Source organism: Buceros rhinoceros, unplaced genomic scaffold (genome assembly GCF_000710305.1).
Source record: "Buceros rhinoceros silvestris isolate BGI_N320 unplaced genomic scaffold, ASM71030v1 scaffold4730, whole genome shotgun sequence".
NCBI classification, from domain to species: Eukaryota; Metazoa; Chordata; class Aves; order Bucerotiformes; family Bucerotidae; genus Buceros; species Buceros rhinoceros.
Genome location: NW_010387758.1, coordinates 1 through 20925, shown reverse-complemented (window position 1 = coordinate 20925; position 20925 = coordinate 1). Strand labels below are relative to the sequence as shown.

The 20925-nt window shown below is 42.4% G+C and overlaps 1 protein-coding gene across 1 annotated transcript in view; it reads right to left on the bottom strand.

Annotated features, from left to right (window-relative positions):
• Positions 1-19558, bottom strand: part of RAPGEF1 (Rap guanine nucleotide exchange factor (GEF) 1) — an 83318-nt gene extending 63760 nt beyond the window's left edge. Inside the window, exon 1 of the mRNA XM_010132656.1 lies at positions 19365-19558. Within this exon, the coding sequence (XP_010130958.1) occupies positions 19365-19383 (19 nt within the window). The 5' untranslated portion in view covers positions 19384-19558. The remainder of the gene's footprint in view (positions 1-19364) is intronic.
• Between the last annotated feature and the right edge of the window lie 1367 nt (positions 19559-20925).

Below are 20925 nucleotides of genomic sequence, written 5' to 3'. Positions count from 1 at the left end.
TGCTGAAACAATTCTTTTATCACCGAACAAATCTCGGTGAATTAACGTCTACTTGAGTGAGGTTTCTACCCAACAGGCTATTCCTTATCATACCACATCCCAGGCAGAGCATGGCATCAGGTTTCAAAGGCACGATCTCGCCCAAGAGCCCTCCCTGCCAGGGAGGTGCAGGCTGCTATGAACGTGTCCCAAGACCACAATCCACTCCACAAAAAAAAGCATGTTTTAAAAGCCAGCACCCAGATTCTGTGACAGAGACCTTAGGATTCTATAAATAAGAAGTAATTTTGCACAGTATTTATATTTAATCTGGTTTTGACAAAGCAGCAAAGTCACGACTGCCAAAGCTGTTTAAGTCTCTGAACACAATAATGCGATTGTGTGGCGATCTCGACATCCAGCCCTGAAAGGTGAATCAATACTAATTTCAGCTTGTGGTACGTTGAGCAATACTTTGGGAGCTTAGGAGGGCTGTTTGGAAAACAGCAACTAGTCTGTAATGAGAAACTTTGGCTCCACAAGCCCTCGAGACACGCGGTGCTGGGTCTGGCAGCCCAGGGAGGGCTGCGGGTCGGGTCAGGCTACGCTCCATCACATCTGGAGAGCACAGCCTCTCCAGTCAGGTCAAGCCCGGTGCTTTGTCAAAACTTCAGTGTGATTAACTTCATGCTCTTTCACTGTGAAAAACATTCGATAACTTACTGATTTCCGCAGCGGATTTAGTAGGTCATAGCAGTTGGGTTCAGAAAGACATAAAGAGATGTTTGTAAAAATACCTCTGGTGCTGTTCTAAGACGCGTAAATACTCCCCTCAGACCTTCTGAGCTAAATATCATCAATTGGCAGATCGCAACCACCCTGCACAAGCTTCATCCCTGCCAGATTTTGAGTCTTCAGCTGGGTCCAACTAGTGACTCAAAAAATTACACTGCAGTAAAGCAACAAAAGAAAGGCTGTAAACCATCTTTCAACTAACAACCAACCACCTGTAATATTGCAAATACAGAACTGACTTTGTACATCCATCCATGTTTCTCAATACTATTTTGCAATATGAGAGGCATCTAGTACTAAGCTTTATGGCAGCCTGGTTAAAAAGCATAGCTTTGTAATTGCCAGCTAACACCACATAAGCTAAAAAATACTTATGCCTAAGAGATTACGTGTCTGCAATAACAAAAAATGAAAAACAAACAAACAAAAAAAAGGGCAGACTGGTGGCCCACAGACCTTTCTATTTTCTGTACTCTTACCTGAAAATTCATGGGGAGCGGGGGTGTAAGAAAAAAAAAAAGAAAAGAAGCTGGGGTGCTGCTCATCAGAAATATTGGTGATTGTGTCGTGAGAGGGGGTTGAGAGGGGTTGAACACTGCAGCCATTGACTGCAGGACCTCAGCAAACATCTGCTCCCTCCAAGGAGCACTCTCCCATGACGCCCCGCATGACTTCACAAGGAGATTTCCAATATGAGCTTGGACTTTATTTATTTTAGCATGTGTTTTGGGGAAACTTCCCTTTCCTTTCTACTTTGTTTACAAATTTACACAACAAAATCAATTTCTCTCCTCCCCCCAAAACAAATAAATTTTGCTTTCTTTCTCCTCTGTGTACTCATGAACTCTACTCTGACGCTTAGCAAACAAACTCTCAGCTACATCTACTTCTAAACCGCTGATTTCTGTAGAAAAATGACAGATGGAAGATCTTCCTCCTGCTTCATTTTTGGCAACTCTGCAGTCAGGAAATACACTAAATACACTGAATGCACCATCATTCTTCACTAACCTGAAACCCAGCTATGTACCTATTGCACAGAGTGCAAAACTGGAAGATGTCTCAAATCTTGGAAAAGGCATTTGATTTGGAAAAACCTGCTGCATTAAAACGTGTTCAGAGTCCTGAGTTCCTCTGCAGAAGGCTCCTACAGTCCATATGATTTTTAAACAGTACCATTTCCATGTCTGTCCTGGTAGGATATTCCCTGTATCCATCATTTTGCATTGTAAAGCAGAAATTCCGGGTTTGTGCTCCTGTTAAGAATCGGGTCTGCATTTGCAAAACATCCCAACAGAGAAGTGCCAGGTCCACCAAAGTACTGTGTCATTCACAGTCCAGTGGAAGAGAAGTCAGCTGTAGGCCTGGCAGCAAAGCTCTTGGCTTACATGTAGACAGTAGTCTAAACGAAGCCTAACCTAGCACCAAACAGGCATCTAGCTTCTACACAGGAATTTGTAGAATGTTTCCTTTGCCCCTTTCATGTCAAAACTGCCATCTCTGTGCCTCTGAAATGACTATGAGAGGGTTTTTCATTTTATAAGCCAGAAATGAATGGCACAAATGGATAGGAGGTGGTGGTTGGGAGCAAGTGACACTTGCCATCATACTGGCTGAGTATCTACCTGGACAACAGCAGTTCAATTCTTGATGTCACCAAGAGTGGCATTAAAGGACAAATGGACTAACTGTGATCTTGAAGCCATAAAATATTCCTTTAATCTGCTTGAAACACACTGCTGGTCAACAGAGAGCAGATAGTAAACAGTGCGGCAATGCTTGTTCAAGCAATAACCAGGTACTGTGAAAGAAATGACCAATATTCACAGCAAATGACCCAGTATAACCAATGTCACCATCCATAACAAGCTCTCTGGATGTAACAGTACGAACATTTACAGTCGCTTTCAACATCTCAAATCAAGAAACCACTCCCTCATTTTCTTAATTGCCTCCCACCGCAAGAGAGATAGGGATTTGGAGTCTCTATAAATTCTTTCTAGTAGAGAAATCATCCCATTAATTTTCTACCATTAAGTCTACCAGGCTTATTTTACAAAATTACTAGCCAAAATAGAGTCCAATCATGAGATGATCTATCTGGAAATAATATTTTGCTTGGAGGAAAAGAAGAAACACCGTTAATTCATTAATACCCACAAATCACTTTATTTACAGACTACAGCCTGGGGCCTCAGGGCCAGTCCAGCGAGAGGATTTCTCTTCCATTTGCACCATGTCAGCATCTGCTCTCTTCATGTGAAAAAAACCAAAAAAGCTGCCAAAGGACGTTAGAGCACTTTCACACCCCAAATCACCCATATCCCAAAAAGTCTGCCTAGTTCAGTTTGCTATTTCCTACCATCTCAGTATTTAAAGTGTTTAGGTGAACATATGATAACACTGGTAAAGCAGCTCTTGTTCAGCTTCATACAAATGCAAACCACTCCTTTCTTTGAAAAACTGAAGTCAAATGCTCCAAGGCTTCCTTCAGAAAGTGATCATGCAGCAAAACAATGGGTGAACACCAGTAAATACAGTTAAAAGTACATCCTCCTCAGCCTAGTCATGCTCCTACTGTTCAATTATATTGTGGTAGACATGGTTTGTTAAAAGAATTTTCACACGTCTAAGGAGCCAAGTCTGGCAGTGATTTTTATTTTATTTTTAAATTTAAATAAAGATTTTGCTCCTATATATACCTACTGCTTTTAAAGAGAAGCTCTGATTGTGCTGTATTACTGTATGAAGAAACAATCACCTCCAAGGTGAAAGGTACCAGCCAAGCATGAGAAAAACCACACCAGGAAGAAGAGAAATTTATTCCAGATATGAGAGGAAATGGCACTACTTTCACAGCCTGCTAGGGGCTGTGCAGAGCCCACTTACTGTAGAGAAGAATTCAGATTGAATTTTGGAGGTCTAATCTGAAATACAGAGAGTCATAATATTCCTGGGGGTAAACAGCTCCAGAGAGCACCAGTGTTAGAGGAGGCAGCTGCTTCTACCGCATTACCATCACTCATACTTGAATTCACATCTTCTGGTTCTGTATTAACACAACAATCTTGTATTGTCTTAACCTCAGTCTGTCATTTTCCCTCCGCAGAAGCACAGGCCAGAAAGGGGATTCCAGAGTTCAAGCCCATTCTCCTGCTGGATCATAAAAATCACAGCGTAACCGCATCACACAAAAGGTCACCTGCTGGGACCTGATGCAAAACAAGGAAAAACCAAAACAAGGAAACAAAACAAACAAGGAAACAAAACAAACAAGGAAAATTCTCAAACAAAGAAGGAAAACCTTTGAAATCATCAGTCCATCCACTTAATTGCTGGCAATTCATAATTATCTTGATTCTTACAGCTAATTCTACATTTTCAACAAAGTAAGTGTCATTTTAGTTAAAAAAATCCAACCTACATTTGAATTTCTGACTAAGAGCACGCTTTGCATGCTAAGCATGTGGCTTTATAGTGGCTTAAATTTCACACGTGCCCATCTTTTCAGTGGCAAATCTGTTCTGACATCGCTTATTGTTACAGGGTCTAAAAAATGTGGAGACACAGAGAGCTCCTAACGTGTGAGTTTTGATAGCAAACAGGCTATCTGCAGAGAGGCTCGACAGACAGAGGCGGAAAAAAGAGGCCGATGAGCCGTCAGTCAGCCTCTTTTAATCAGGTTGAAATGCTTTGCTGTGGCGAGGGGGGTTCAATCTCTCCAGTCCGTGGTCCCACAGTTCACGCTGCTTTCTTAATTAGTAGCAAGTGGACAGCATCTGTTGGGAGCCCGGAGGCCAGAAAGCTATAAGCAAAAAGGACTTGTGTTAAGGAGAGAGACATGGGGGCAGCCGTGGAACCGGTCTCTTCGTGGCATGAGTGGTCAACGCATGCACGAAATGGTCCAGCCGCAGCTGAAACAGCATCCTGACACACCACCTCATGCACCGACCCTGAGAAGATGCCTTTCCTGCTGCCTCTAGTCGGGCTGTTTTAACATATGACTAACTGCAATTTAGGTTTTTAAAAAAAATTTTTTTTTTTTTTTTGTATTCCCGTAACAGGAAAATTTAAACTGAGAATAGAAGGAAATGGAAGGTCATCCTAATGTCTCGATGAAAATACATGGGGGTCAATTCAAAGGCACAGTGTAATAAAGTCTTCAAGAATGTTTCTGAGGTTTTAAGCGTAAAAGCTGAAGCACAAGCAAGACGGGGGCAGAAAAGATGTTTTACTTAAACAGCAGAGAGAAACTTTAGCAGCAGATACAAACTCAGAGACAACTAGAAGCCATAACCTCAAACAGCATGAAAGAAAAAACCTCTACTGAGTCATTACTAATTGTATATTAAATCCTACAAGCCCAAGTCATTGGAGACGACTTTATTGAACCACATACTAGACTAAGGTGGACCAAAAAGAAATTTCTGCCTTAAAGAGGTGATACTCTCTGGTCAAACCACATGCTTATCTGACAACACACCTCCTTGACTCTCCAGATGATGTCGAGTCTCTGGATAATCAAGAAATAAAACAACTGCTTTCCTATTGGATATACCATTTACTGCCATTGGTGGCAATGGGGAAACTCAATGCAACTGTAAGCAATAAAGTGTATTATTAAAATTTCCCACTGCCCATTTATTAATGAAAAATTGCCATCACACTAACTTCATCTTCTTCAACAAAGCCAGGCTTCCTTCAAATTTGGCTTTAAGCTACCCAGAAAGCATAGATTTGGAGCAATTTTCCGAGGCCTGTCTGGCAGGCTGCAGTTCTAAATACACTCCAGCTCTCTGAGCTTGAACCTACACAAGGGGAGATGGGCTGAAGATGGAAGCATTTCCCCAAGCTGCCAGTAGACTAGCAATACATCTAAAAACCCTCATCAAATTAAGTGCTTAATTACAACTCAGACTTTGAGACTCTGGAAATTAGGATAATCTTCTGGGAAATTTATTAGTCTCCCACTAAAGAAACTGCAACACATGAGCCAAAAAAAGCACAGAGCTTGGAGAGCTTTAGCCCATTAAATCACACCTTGTACTAGATTCGTCACCCTAATTCCCAGGGAATATGAGATGAGATCCACAACTTCATTTCAGATTCTTGAGCCTCTGTGAAGGATTAGGATCAACCTCACCAGAAGGCTAAATCATGAACAGTAGCCTCATGAAAAACGTTGAGAAAGGTTTGTTGAGAAGAGAGGATGGAATGCTGTGCATAGACCTTCTCACACTCAACCTGGTGAATGTATAGAGGCCAGGCCACAAAGGGCGCTGCCTGGAGAAGGTCTTCACATAGCCATTCACACAGCCACCTAAATTTTGGAGCAAATTGTGGCTACAGCCGTGCTGGCCCTCTCCATTCCTCTAGGTGGCATGCTCTGTGCACACAATATTACCTGCATCTTCCCACAGAGAGATGCCACCACTACATCTTCCACTCTTACTACCTAAAGAGATCTCAAATGCCTCAAAAATGTGAACTAATAACCCACTCACAGCGCATACAGCTCCAGCGATAACAGAAAAGCCCACAGAAGGTCATGGAGAAGTAGACGACATCTGACCCAAGTACCAAGTTAAATCATATGAGTAAATGGAACATGGGCAGAAGTTGTACTCAGTACTCTCACCCCACTACAGCCAGCACTTTCCATCACCACCCATCATAAAGTCAAAAGTACAGAATAAATGCTTGCACAATGCTCTAAAAATGTAAAGCTATAGATAAACACTAAGCATTACACATTTTTCTTTTTAATTCGTGAAATTATTGCATCAAGGGAAATTGAATCTTGTTCTCAAAATAAGCCAGAACACCCCACACTTCCCATTGCTACCATCCTCAAGAGCCATGGCCCAAGAACCACATTCAGCAGTAGGAGCAGCTTTGCCACTTGGGCAAGATGTGCATGCATGCTCCTTTGCTGTGCCATATGCCCCGTTTTCTAGCACATCCCTATACATCTCCAGGACAACCCCGCCGAATCAAACCCTTGTGACAGGCTCTTAGACAGGACACACTACAAGCGGTGTGAGCATACGCATCAAAAAAATTTGCCAACTAAGAGAAACAAAGGGCAGTGAGAGCTGACAAAGAAGAAATCATAACCTGGTAGCAAACACAACAAGGAACAATACAAAATGAAAAGTAATTCATAAGTAGAGTTCAAATGTAGAACGGAGGAAGTGACTGAACTTGGGTTAGAAGAACCTTAGAAGCTGAGCTGGGAGACTATTACACTGGGTTCACTCGTGTAATAAATACATAGATCTGGTGATAAATATAAAGCTATAGGCGAAAGGGTTTTCCCCATCAGCGGTTTATCTCTGCAGACTCAGCTTCCAGACAGGTTCATATCTGAGCACGGTACTTCCTGCTTACTCCACTTCTTGTGAGCCAAAGGTCTGCAGTTCTGCTACAGCCACCTGGACCCAGGAAGTGCCCAGTGGAGCCCCACGCCTCCTCTGCTGCTCACAGCTGGACCGATCAGAGACGTCTGGACCAAAATAATAATTTCTTTTTCCAGCAAATGTCAACTACAGAAACTCACTGAAATGTCTGTTAATTCAAATCAAACTTATTGGGGGAAAGCTGAGAAAATTGATGTATCAGTCTCAACAAAAGTCAGCTCTGTGATTAAAAACAGAGACAGACTGTAACAAAAAAAACTTACTGAGTAGGAAAGTCAGCAGAGGGACATGACCACATTTCACGGGTGTGACCTAACATAGGCCCTGACAGAAACCCAGTCTAACTAACACTGGTACTGCAATGCTAGACACTGCTAAAAGCCGTGGAGCCAGCTGAGGTGACAACTTAGAGACAGAAACTGCTATCCCTTGACACGGGATAAATCAAATAAATTTGTACCCTGAAGCAAGAGTCTGGGGAGTGTCCAGACAAGCCTTTACAAATATTAACTAGCCCAAAGTTAAATATCTGTCTGTAAACTATCCTGCAGACTTTGATACCGTAAGAACCAGAAATTTTTTCCAATATAAAAATCTAAGCAAGTGAAAATATGAAAGCAGTTCTTGATACAGCTTAACCACAGCTTGGTGCTGATCATTTAAGCCCATGTTGCTTCCTACTGATACTAAGGCTCTCACAAGATTCTTCATATGGCTTACTCACAATGAACAGCTGCTCTAACAACTGCTGGAGTCAGCACGTACTTCCTGCCTTGAAAGAAAGTCATCAATATATCTCCATACAGAAAGTCATACTCTCTTTAATAAAAAAAAATTCATAATAGGATTTAGATATCAACTGGCTACATGCCACCGACACTCCCTTGAACAATGGTTACACCCTCTATACAGCTAAAAATGAAACAGCTGAAAGGGAAGACGTTTTATACAAGTTCCCAGGGTAAAACACATCTGAGAAGCCCTGGACTGGGACTGACATTGTTCTACTAAAAGAATAAATATCTGAATCCAAAGCATATTTCCTTCATCACCTTCCCAGACTCACACAAGACGAAATTCCAGCTGAGCTTTCCTTTTACACTTCCGGTGCTCTCTAACAGAACGAATTCCCAGCATTTTATAACACTGTTAAATAAATTAGAAGTGCTGCAGATTATGATTTACCCTTTCATTAACATCGCCTGTAGTGCCAGTGAGACCGCTTGCCAGCTAAGCAGAGGTCTGAAACTTCTTCAGTGTTGACTTCATGCTGCAAACAAACGTTGAGGGAGTTCAGCAAGTCCTCAACCAGAGACCTCCTCGCATAGCTCACAATGCCGCTCACAATGCCACCACAGTGAGACAGGCTGTCAAGACAAACATCATTGTAGTAACTGCATCTGTTGATTAACCAGCCCAAGAGCAGCCTTGTTTCAGTCATAGGCTTTATAAGTCAGTACTGAAATGTTGCTCTAAGTGTTGAGATGGATGAGTCAACGGATAAAATACAAAGGCATTTGTAAGTAGACCCACTGGAGTAATTTGATTAGCTGCAAAGCTACACAAAATAATGATCTTTATTGACATAGCTGGCCCATACAGTCCTTAACTTGTTTTTTTGTTTTTTTTTTTTTAACTCAGCCTAAGTTTCTGCAAGCTTTCCAGTAAAAGCTAGGCAATCACACATTTATCGTTACCTTTGCAAGGTGAAAGATGGGTAAAGACATGTAACCAATCTGAAAAGAGTTTTAGAAGTTGTATGAGATACTAATCCTTCTCACGTGCGGAGTTTACAATGGCTCTCCTCTGTATTTTGGAAGTTTTCCTTGACCTTGTGGAGTGAAAGGTCTTTCAAATCATCAGGTAACTATAACACCGAGGGCTCAGGGGTCAGATCAATGCAGGAAGCACTGGCCACACACCACTGGCAAGCATCTCCCTCAATTCCTACTTGGCTGAAATGATCTCTGCGATGCCACCTAAGGTCAGTAGACTCAGGTTACTGAAAGGATGACATCTTAAACCTGATCCCTCTCTCCTCCAAAACCATCTGCAATTCATCTTTTAAGGCTGAGATTATCCGTTCTGGGGGAATTATCCATTAATCAGTTTTTATCTGCAAACTAGGTCCTCATGCTTGCAGCTCCTGCAGAGCTCAGTTGGGGAGAGGTTTTGGTTCCTCCCGCTCTCTCCAGAGGCCACAGTTACACATTCGATGGCAACTCCATGACAAAAGGCAAGTCTGTGCTAAGGAAACTGGCACCGATTTACCAACTGACACTTCACGTGGCCAAGGTAGAGAGGCACAAAGCAAGGCTCCAAGTTATGAATTACCTTTACAGGGCTGGTCCTTAGTTCTTTACATCTCCTTGCACAGGCAACTGCTGCGTGTGGTTTTGCCCCACCATGATGTTTTTAAGTAGGATAAAATCTAAGCAAAACCAGAACGCACAACAGGAAAAGGAGGTAAGGACTCCAATATTTCCCCCGAAATACACATGTGCAGAAGAAGGTCAGCACTGACTTCTGGCTCTTTAAGCACACTCGCTCACTAGCCTGGCTGCTGTTGTGTCCAGTATGTGTCACAGTCAAGCATGAAACTCAAGGGAAGCATGTGGTCAAGTGAGTCAATACCCTGGGTTCTCCAAATCCTTCTCCCCTACTTATTACAGCTCATCCTTTTGCTGCACCCTACCCTGTTCCAGCCAAGCAGTTCATATGGACTGCTCATCTCTTATGACAGGGGTTCGTTCCATTCACTCACCAGCATGAAATTCATTTACATCTCCATCTCCCGGAGAAGATACCTCTGTTCTGCAGGGGTTTCAAAATAAGGTGTGCCTTTCATTTGCAATTATCATGCAAAAAACAAAAAAAAAAAAATCCAGGCAGATAATTTGCCTCCTGCATTTCACCCAGAAGCCAAGGCAACTGCTGCAGAACTTGCAGTTTGCATCAGGAAACACAGCAATGTAATAATTTTGATTTATCTGATTTTCAATTTTGAGAACTACGTAAAAGCAAAACCAAACCCAAACAAAATTCAATTGGATTTCTCCTGACAAGCAAATTGTTGAACTGGCCAAAAATCCTATTTTACCCACTACAAAAGAGAAATTCTGAAGATTCTTCAGCTGGTGCAATTCAGGATAAAGGACATTTTACAGCTGTACCACTGAGAATATTTTGGGAAAGAGAGATGCTTTTAATTCCCTCTAGTTCATTTAATAAAATCTAAACATCGTATCTTAAAATAATCCTGACAAAGCAGGTCAGACCTTCCTACTCAATACCATGTACTGCATCAAAACTATTCTCTACCCTCTCTTTGGGTGAAAGAGCAGGGATGGAGAACAAGAAACCTTTCACACAGAAGAGCAGAAACCTGTCTACCCAGAGCCATTCGTTTCACTCTGCAAGTATTGACAGATGAGTAATGAAAACTGCTGCAGACACAGGCTCTTCTTCAAGGCAGCATCAGTTAATAAACCACAACCACAGCTGCAAAAATATTAAGGAATTTAACTGAATGACTCCTTCAAGGGCACAGGACTGCAGGAGGAGCCAGGTTTTGTGCTTTGTTATCATCCCAAAGGTTAAGATCATAGTGTGTAGCATCAACACAAACGAGTGTTTCTTTTTACTTTTCTGGATGCAAGAGCTTTGAATAACAGTTTAATTAAGTGTATACCAATGAGTACTAATATTTCTAGCATATTTTTCTCCGTCATGATCATATTTGAAACAGTCTACTACATTGCCAAAGCTTTTAGATGTGAAATACCTCATCTGAGAAGTATAAAATGATAAAAACAAATGAAAATACAGGAATAATAAAGCCTATGGCCTGTTAGCTCTCCCCACAGGACAAGCCACGGCACTGGTAACGTGGCCCAGAAGGCTGTTTTGCATGAGTTACCAACTTTGGATGCCAACCTCAGATCAGAACCTTGATCAACAGCCACATCGACAGCACACACATGCTGGGAATGATGTCAGAAGCAGTTATGCTTTTACTTGATGGGAGAATTTGGAGCTCCTACAGACGGGATGACCAATGGCTAGAACTTTAGATGCTGCTATTTATACCAGCCCCAAGTACTTGCAGAACTTGAGAAGTTTCATAACAATGACATAAGTGATCAACAACCTTCCAACATAATTTTTGTGGTTACTAACACTCTTACACACCTTGTTGCCAGAGACTCTCGGGATTTATAGATAAAGTCATCTGCCCAGCTGACAAAAATAATCCCTCAGACGTTTCCTTAGTTTTCCCTTCTCTATCATGTTATCTTCAGCCAGAAAAAAAGGGTAAAACATACATACAGTTGGATGGTAACCCTGAAACAGTTGTGGTGAACTGCCTGGTAAGCATTTTTTCCTTATACACATAGTAAAAAGCCACAACCCAACAATCCCAGGCAACAATGCAGGTTTCACCAATGTCTTGTCCGAACGATGGCTCTGTTCCCTTGGACATCAGCCCTCTCCAGGCCGCCAGCCAAATGGAAGCTCAGAGACATTCTCTGGTGTATCACTTGTGGTATACCTGATGTCTCCAGGGAGCTCTACAAGTATTTCCATGAAATGTACACCTCGGATTTGAGGTCTCATGAACAAGGCTGTAATTCAGGATAAAATCTAAGAGTAAGAGCTGCCAATGCATATTGAAAGATTTTATACAGGAGCTTTCAGCTGAGACTCCCAGACAGGAGCAAAACCATCTTTGTTTAAAGACTACCTGGAAACATACCCAGACAGCAAAGAGAACCAAATGTTCTCTCTGCATGGTTTTGAAGGGTTCACTTGCCCTGCCATTTTTACCAGGTATTTTGGCTTTTAACAGCAACCAACCCTTCACTGCCCTCGACTGGTTCCTCTGAGCTGTCCCCAAAAGACTCGGGGAACAAAAAGCAAACACATATTTGCTTTTTTTCCCAAAGGATTTTGCTTTTTCTTGGCATATTTGAGAGTGCCAGTTCACTGTCTTTAAATATCATTCCTTATCTTCATTAGAACATTTTAACAGGGTGGTTCTACAGCTTTCCAAAGTGTTTCTCCTGTAAACTACAACAGAGCAGGCTGACAGGGCAGGAGAGAGAAGTGTTACGGTTTCCAGTGACAAAGAGCACAGAGCTATGCACAGAGGAAAGAGAAAAACTGAGTGAAAACAGAAAGTCCCCACCTCAGTTTCTGGCAGTTACATTCTCCTGGGTATTGTTCATAAAGATATCAGATTAAAAAAAAAAATAGTCATGTGACTTTCAGAGGCATAATGTTTCTGGGCACTGCAAAGAAAAACTGAGTGAAAACAGAAAGTCCCCACCTCAGTTTCCGGCAGTTACATTCTCCTGGGTATTGTTCATAAAGATATCAGATTAAAAAAAAAAAATAGTCATGTGACTTTCAGAGGCATAATGTTTCTGGGCACTGCAAATTTCTCCCATACAGCAGCCCTGGAGAAGCAATTCCAAGCAATAAAAGAGTAAACTCAACCCCTGCACCACTCTTACCATGCTCCATGAAAAACCCGGCATCAGACTTAACATATGATTTCATGTGACCTTTGCAAGGATATTTATACAGACAAGCCACCTCCTGCACAAACCAGTGCTCCACATTTTCTGTAAATTGACAGAGGAGCTTTAACTAAACCTGTTGCTAGACTGCCCCAGTTCCTCAAACTTACTATTCTTGTCTATAATTCAGTTTAAAGCTTATTCTCATCAGAAAAGCAGAAAACATGCACTTAAAAAAATTAAGATGGAAAAACTGTATCCAGACAGGCCTATTTAAATTCTTTGTATACGAAAAGCTGCAGCACAAATCACTCCCCACGACAAAATGCAAGGTTGCACTGTTAAGCAAAAAGTGGCTGGGAACCATCCGTGCTTTATCTCTCCGTATTCAAATTGACAAGTTAATACAGTCAGAGCACAAAACAACAGATAATTGATAACCAAGGAAAACTGTGTTTTAAAGAGTATTGCCCTGCTAACTGGAGCCCACCGTTGGATGGATTCACTGAGCGCTGCTATCCAGAACTGGTTGCAATGTACTATACAGCCAGAACTAAAACATTGATTTCCCTGGGTGCCCTTTATTACATGATGTTTGGTTTGTAAAGGAAACTTTCTAAATATGGAATGAATTCCTGAGGCTATTTCACCACCTCTTGGGCAGCACAGACAGGACACACTGGCAGACTGAGAAGCACAATAAAACCATCAAAAGGTAGGGGATAAAACAATGCATGCTGTACACTGTGAACATGCTTCTTTTGCTCCCATTTTAATTATTAAAGACCACCTGCAAGTGCAGTTTAACAGATAGAGGACTACAGATTCAGTCTCTTCGAAAAATTCTATCAAGGTTTAATCAACCAACAAAGCTGCAGCATCTGCTTACTCCTACCTTACCAGCTACGGGTAACTAATCTTTGATTTTAAATGCTACTGATTTTTTTTCCTTTCTTTCCAGAAGCCTAAAAAGAAAATTCTCACCTATTTTCTTTCAAATCCCAAGATTTTTGTACATGTGAGGGATAAATTAAAGATCTGGTTTAGAATATAAATGGGACTGGTTCAGTGAATATGTTAAGTACACAACAAAGGGCATCCCCACATGAAGCCTTCAGAGAGAAAGAATGAGAGCATGAGAGTGCAAGCCAGCTTAAACCTTTCTCCCTCAGCAGAATAATGAATCAGTATTTCCTTCAAGGCATGGATGGCCACGCCAAGATGTGAACTTGAATCACAAAACGCACAGTATTTTCATGACACCAGAAAAGCCCTATACCAAGCAGCAGAGACCGTTATCCAGGTAAAGTAAGATAATGCAAACCAGGCATTTGCTTCATTCAAAAAGCCTCAGCCCCGTAATTAAGAAATCTCATCTTCGGGTGCCGCCCGTGCTCAACTGACCTTCTCAGTGGTGTAAAAGAGGAACCACAAATCATTAAAGAAACATGAAACCAAAATGCTACTAAGGCTTAGAATCTCCATACAGTTTTGTCAGTTCTCAAATCCTTGAGGCTACTTTCCTAACTATGATAAAATAGAAAGCAAATGTAGAACCGGTTCTCCCAAACACCGTCAGTACCGTATCTCCCACAGCACCAAGTTCAAGAATGCTCTGACACAGACCATCATCTTCATATACTTGTTTCTATTCACTTCTTTCCTGCTCTCAACATGAAAACATTATCTGACAAACTCCAGAGGTGGTGAGCTACAGTAGCAACTAATACAATTTAATGAGATTTAATGACAAGAGACAGTTTCAAAGCTAAAGGGCTTGAACTGAAATATGCAACTCACATAGGAGACCAATAACCTGACCAATCAACCTTCTCAGGTTGCTTCACAGAATATGTGGGGCCATCACTCCTCTCTCACTTACATGGAATTGTTTGCTCTATCATATCGATGTCACGCACCGTAAGAAGAGACTGGAAATGTATTTTTAGGAGTGGATGCTATGGGTCAGGTAATACAGCTGTAAATTGTCAGGCCGCAGTAACGTGAATAGCAGAACTGCGGAACATTCCTTTGGCAGCAAGTCCCAACCTGCAGGATTCCTGCAGCTTTTCCGGATTGCTGAAATTAATCTTCTGTCTCTTTCTCTTGGAACAGACTCCCGTGAAAGCCGCCGGGAGCCTCCTCCTTGCCCGCTTTCCCTTTTTGTCATCTGTCTGCCTTTTCCTATCTGCTCTGCTCGCACGCAACACAGCCCACCACCCCCTCCTCTTCCAGCACCTGTGGGTTGGGCATCCTCTCACTTCTTTTCTGGTCTTTCCAATCATTCCATCAACACCCCACCTGTGATGTCCCTCTTTCCTTCTCCGACCACCTTTTAATACACCTTGGAGTTGCAAATTCAAATGTGCAAAGGCGAATAAATCTAGTTCTCTTCCAACCAGCTCTCCCTTTTCCCCTAATCTCTCCTAAAGCACTGAGGACAACACACCATTCTCTGCTACCATCCCCTCATCCCATCATGTACTACAGCATTTCTCCACTGTATGCCACGAAAGCCAAGCTTTGGTTATTTAGACAAAACTGACAAGCAAAGGTGGCAATATTCTTTCAATAGCCAGGTGATTTTATGACTCCTTCCATCCTGCTTCCATAATAATGGCTCAATCCTGTAGTTTGCTAATGTTAATAAAGGTAAAGAGACAGAAGTAAAACCAAAGCAGAATTTCCGAAGTATTCAGGCACTTACAGCACAATAAGTTTTCAATTGCTGTCAGAGAAAAAAGCTGATTCTGTCACAAATTTGAGAAGCTGAAGGATCCCTCTCCATGCACAGGTTTTTCTCCAGAGAATGTAAAGTCTCCATAGAAGAATACAGCCTGGGAGGATTCATTTCACTGCTAAGCAACAGTACAGAGAGGTCAATAGCTTTGCAAACTGGCAAAAGACCCCAAAACTCCAGAGCTCTTGTTTCAGCAGAAAAATGTTGGGATGATTTGCCTTGGAACATGGAACAAGTTATATCCTCTTCATGGATCCAAACTATGCAAAATGATGGGTGTGGTGAAGAGCAGGAGAGAGGAAGGCAGCTATTAAATCACCTTACCTGTAGCTCTGACATGTAATTTGTTGTTTTTAATATACGACATAGTTTCTGCAGTTTTTTCTGGCACAAAGACAGGAGGTGATCTCTATCATCTACCTTTGCTGGGGTACAAGGATCTTTCAAATCTCATGCTACGGCAACAAACAATTCCAACTATCACCTCTCAGCAGCCCCCGAGAGCTACCCAGACATATCCTGTAATACACTTAATGACTGAGCGCTTGAACTAAATCTGATTAGCCATCAAATGCCTCTGCCAAGGAGAGGTATAACTTCTCTCTAGTTTCTTTAAAATAAAGCCTAGAAAGTTAACACTTTGTGTTTCTCTGCTTGCTATTAAGATGCTGCAAGCTTCTGAATTGAGTGCTCGCCCTTCAAAGGATTTGTACATCAACAGCAAAGCTCATTTTGCCAACTCTACCTACCCTCAGGCTTTCAACTCAGGAATAAATAAGGCATTCATGTATAATTTTAAAAAGACCCATGCCTTTGCATCAGAGTCTATCTGCACGTATAGATAAAGTTTAGAGTATCAGCTGAGGTACCAACTGCAATTCAAAACTTCCAAAAAGATGAACAAAACCCCAAGGTTTTGTTCCTGAAAAAGCAGTTACAGCTTGACCCCCTTCCCTAGAAACAAACACCAGGTTTCTTCCACTCATGCAATCCACTGTGACCAGCGAAACCATGCGGACAGCCTACAGCTCCCTCACGAATAGGAAATGTTCTCCAAAAGTAAAGCAACAGAGCCAGATGAGGGACATTGGTGTGATGATCTTGACTGACAGTGAACTTGCACTCATCTCTCTGCTTGCCAGGAGAATAGCAAGAGCCAGTAAGAATAACCACTACAAAAAAAAAAAAAAAAAAAAAAAAAAAAAAAAAAAAAAAAAAAAATCACCCCAACAGATATATTTACCCTTTGCGGTTCAAGGAAAACGATTGCTTGCACTGAAAATAAATTTAGCAATTGTTTCCAGTTTCTGCTTTTTCACTGACTAAGGCACAACCCAGCTGCTTCACATTCCAGTAGCCTTCAGCTGTCTTTTTTTCTCTGCTTGTTGTCCACTTCCTTCTTACAACTGCTGCGACCATCTCAATCTTGCAGCAGTGATCCTGCAGGCTGCGGTTCTGAACGCTCCAGTCCTGAAGCTATGCAACAGTCCTGTCAAGCCTATGATGACTTAAAAAAAATGAAAAATTCTGCTCTGAGCCATTCTGTAGGAGTGATCAACCTGTACTTGTATTTTGCTTCCACAACAAAAGTAGTCTGAAATGTTGATGCTACAAGCAAAAGTTACAGTAAAAGACACACGCGATGTCACTGTCCAAGCAGCATATAGTGGGAAATGCAGTAGATGCTCAAAGCTCAAGTGAAGAAGAATTGGAACTGAATTGCCTTTAGGGTTGTGAAGGGAGTCACTAGAAGAGCTTAGTTTTCAGATTCCAGGACAAGACATTTCACAGAGAATTTTTACTTTGTTTAAAAACCACCAGCGGTGCCACACTTACACTGGTCAACCACAAAACTTCCAACTTCAAGTCCTCACGTAGATGGCAGAACATAGTACAGCGGTGAATGCACAACGGACCCAAAGAAAGAGCTCTGCCTAGAAACTCACCTAACCATAACTTAGACAAAGAGACACTGCAGAAAACTGTACAGGCGTAAAAAAATACGCAGGATAATTTCACAGAATGATCCAAGAGATGATGACGGTTCAAAATAGATCCTTCCCCAAAATAAGATCCCTGTGAATCATTACATTAATACAAAAACATTCGCAGATGCACAGTTCAAAGTCATGTAAACTGGCGTGGAGGACTCTGGACAAACATCTAAGTTCCTATGAGGACGGGAATAATCTGGCCTTCTGAATCGTTTCTTCTACTTTGCCAATTTCCTTAGGAACAAAGTTCCTCTGGGATTACCCATAGATGTTTATACCACTGATACTAAAGGATGACACTTCAAAGGTGAATTTGCTTATCAGGCAAATGCTTATGAGTAACAGGTGGAGACAGCAGCATCTCAGTCTGCTGGGAATAACCAGATCCAGTTTAGTCTTGAGCAGAACAGAGACAACTGACTGCACTCCAGGTAGCTAATGCCTGAAGCAGTTATCTCAGCCAACCTTCAGCACACAGCTGTTGAAAAAACGAACTTACACGGGATATGAAAACCTGCAAGAAATGACAAGATAAGATTGAAAACAAGAAGCAGAATAAACCCTCAAAGCACGGCGCCCATATGTTCTTTGGTTTTAATAAAGGGCATTCTGGAATGGACCTGCTTCCTGGCAAAGCTTTTGGACCTGAGGGTGTCTAACTGCTCCCTTATTCTCCCTGAAGTGATGCAGAATAGCTCAACTCCCTGGAGTAATCCATCAGGTAAATAAATAGAGGATCTCATGTATTGCCATGGTAACAGCAGACCGAAGCAGAATCTGTGACCTTCTCCATTCTCTCTTGCCATCCCTATTTTGGATTTTAGATCAAAACTATAAGACTAACGAGGGTTAGAGCAAATATTTTCTGAATGTGAAGACAAAATGTCGCAGTTCTAGAGTAAAGAAAAACCAGCGTTTGATGTCATTCCATCTCCTGAAGTCAATGAGGGTTCTGCTTTGAAAAGGTATTTGGACATCTCCTGGCTAGAGCTGAGCAAATCAGGGGGTCTAATGCTAGCGAACACAAAATACACCATCTTATTCGACATTCCCAGATGGCTCCCCTCTGCTCCAAAGCAGTGCTCCAACCTGCTCTACAGTGACCCTGCTGTTGATGAACCAGCAGTACTGGGAGGCTCCAGAAGGAGCCTTGTCCATGCTCCTTTGGTGGACAGGATGTTATCTCTAATCACTTATTATCGTGTTTTATTAAGTGCCAACAAGGTGTTTCATTTGAGGAGCAGATGTATGCAAGATCTCCAGGGATCAAACCCTATAAGGCAACACTTTTTTTTTTTTCCCCTGCAGCCTGACTGGATGGGCATGAGTCAAACCAAAGCCCAAGCCCATTCCGAAGTTTGTCAAGATGGCTTGTTATCAGGCAGCAGCCTATTTTATTTAGAACATAATGGGGCTTGCGTGTATTTCCGTTTCCATAAGAAAGAAACAAATTCAAATGTACACAAATACGCAGACCTCAGACCTCCCGGTATTTGTTTCATGACTCTTTATCCTTTGTTCTGCTACTGTATACGTTTTGACAAATATTACCCCAGAATTACCCTGGTATTACAGACCGTGTTTATTCGGTGACGCTATTAACCAAACTGTTTGTGTCAATCAGAAGTTCAAACACCCAGAAACAGCGATCAAGACTGTACTGCAGTGAAACAGCTGGCTTCCAGCCCTCCTTCCCTCCCCTTCCCCTCCAGTTTATATTTGGACTGAATTTTTATGGTTTTTTTAAACCCCCTGCTTAAATGAAAGTACGAGCAGTTGAAAGCAGACCGTTTCCAGATTTACAGTTTCTCTTGTTCAGCAAGTCATCACTACCACACACACCCACTAGAAAGAACGCCTCCGCACCGAGGCTTCCCCCATCGCATCTCCAAAACTGTACATTGACAGCACTGACCTGGGGACGGATCCTGCATGATGTCTTGAGCTCTTCAACGGGAGTTCAGTGTGTTGCAAGGTCGGGTCTCTAGGCTGCGCAGCGTATGATTTTTGTATGGTATTTTTGGCCTTTCTGTTCTATTGTTTATGGAACCGCACTGCGTTTGTGTGTGTCTACAGAGTCATCTTCCTGCGTTTGAACTCTTCGCGCTGCTTCGCTGGTGTGGAGTTATATTTACTATTCTCACAGGGTTATTTACTGCACGCGAATAAACAAAATGTGATCACTTATTTATACATCTGTAACGACTGTCTACAGTGCTATCAGCATTTACTAAAACCCCAAGTCAAATTCACCTCTAGCATAAACAAGAGGCAATTATTTTAGAGCTGGCCCCAGGTCTACATAAGCTGCTAACACCTTTCGTACTCAGTCACCCGCTTCCCAGACAAACAGTGGCAGCGATATACCAGTAAGCATTGAAAAGACACAGCCAGAACCCCAAAGCAAAGCGTTATGTTGCGGTACTATGTAAGGCATCGTGCATCAGATTAAGCTGTGATACTTCTGGAATATTTGTCCCGTGATGTGATGCACACTTGTCGGACAGTAACGTAGCGCTAGGAGCTGGAAACACGCCTACGTCCTACACTTCCAAGCCGGCTGCCAGGCAGCCAATCTGCTTATTCCCGGAGGCTGCTCCAGAACCCCATATCTCAGGAGAACAGATTTGGCTACAGAGCAGCGCAGAAGCCAGAACAAAACCAGGATCGGATGATCCAACCCAGAAAGCACTGCTACCAACTTTACTCCTCTGAAACAGGAATCTTTCCTCCATCAGTGGCTGCTGTCCTGGAAAGCCTGAATGATGTACTTCGCACATCCCGAGTCAGACTGCTACCCTACGCTCCCCAGTTGGAAACTGCCGAGCTACTCCTTATAGTAAAAAATACAAAACAGCATTGATTTTCCTCTGCTAATTAAATGCAACATAATTAAACTAAATAACTTCACTGCTTGATTTGCAAAACACTAATTGAATCTTTAAACATACTACTCCCGCTACACAGAAAACCAGAGGCATTCAACCATCTAAAGTGACAACTGAGAACAAGACACGACTCCAGAAGCACAGAAAGACAATACGATCCGTGCTTGAGCGTTTCCTTGTGAGAGAAGAGACCTCAGCAGCCTCCCCTGGCTCTGGCTCCAGGCGAGCACCTCAGACAGAGGGGAGAGCTTTGCAAGAGAGGAAAAAATGAGCAAGTTCCCTCTAACATTTGCCCAGAGACTCATCTTTTCTGATCTTGCACAAACACCAGAAGAGGAAAGTTGGAGAAGTTGCAATTAATCATTGCGGGTAGGCCCCAAAGCGTTGCAGCGCCCTGGCTTTGCTGATGCTTCGCTACATTGAAAGGACGGCAGGGATGCGGGAAAATAAATTAAAAAGGGAGGAAAAGGAGGCGAAAAAGAAGGAAAAAGCAGAGAAGACAAAAAGCCTGACCCAAACGGCGTCCGGGCAGCCCAGGACCAGCCCCTGGCAGCGCGGCAGGGGCGCCGGGCTGAGCATCCCCCCGCG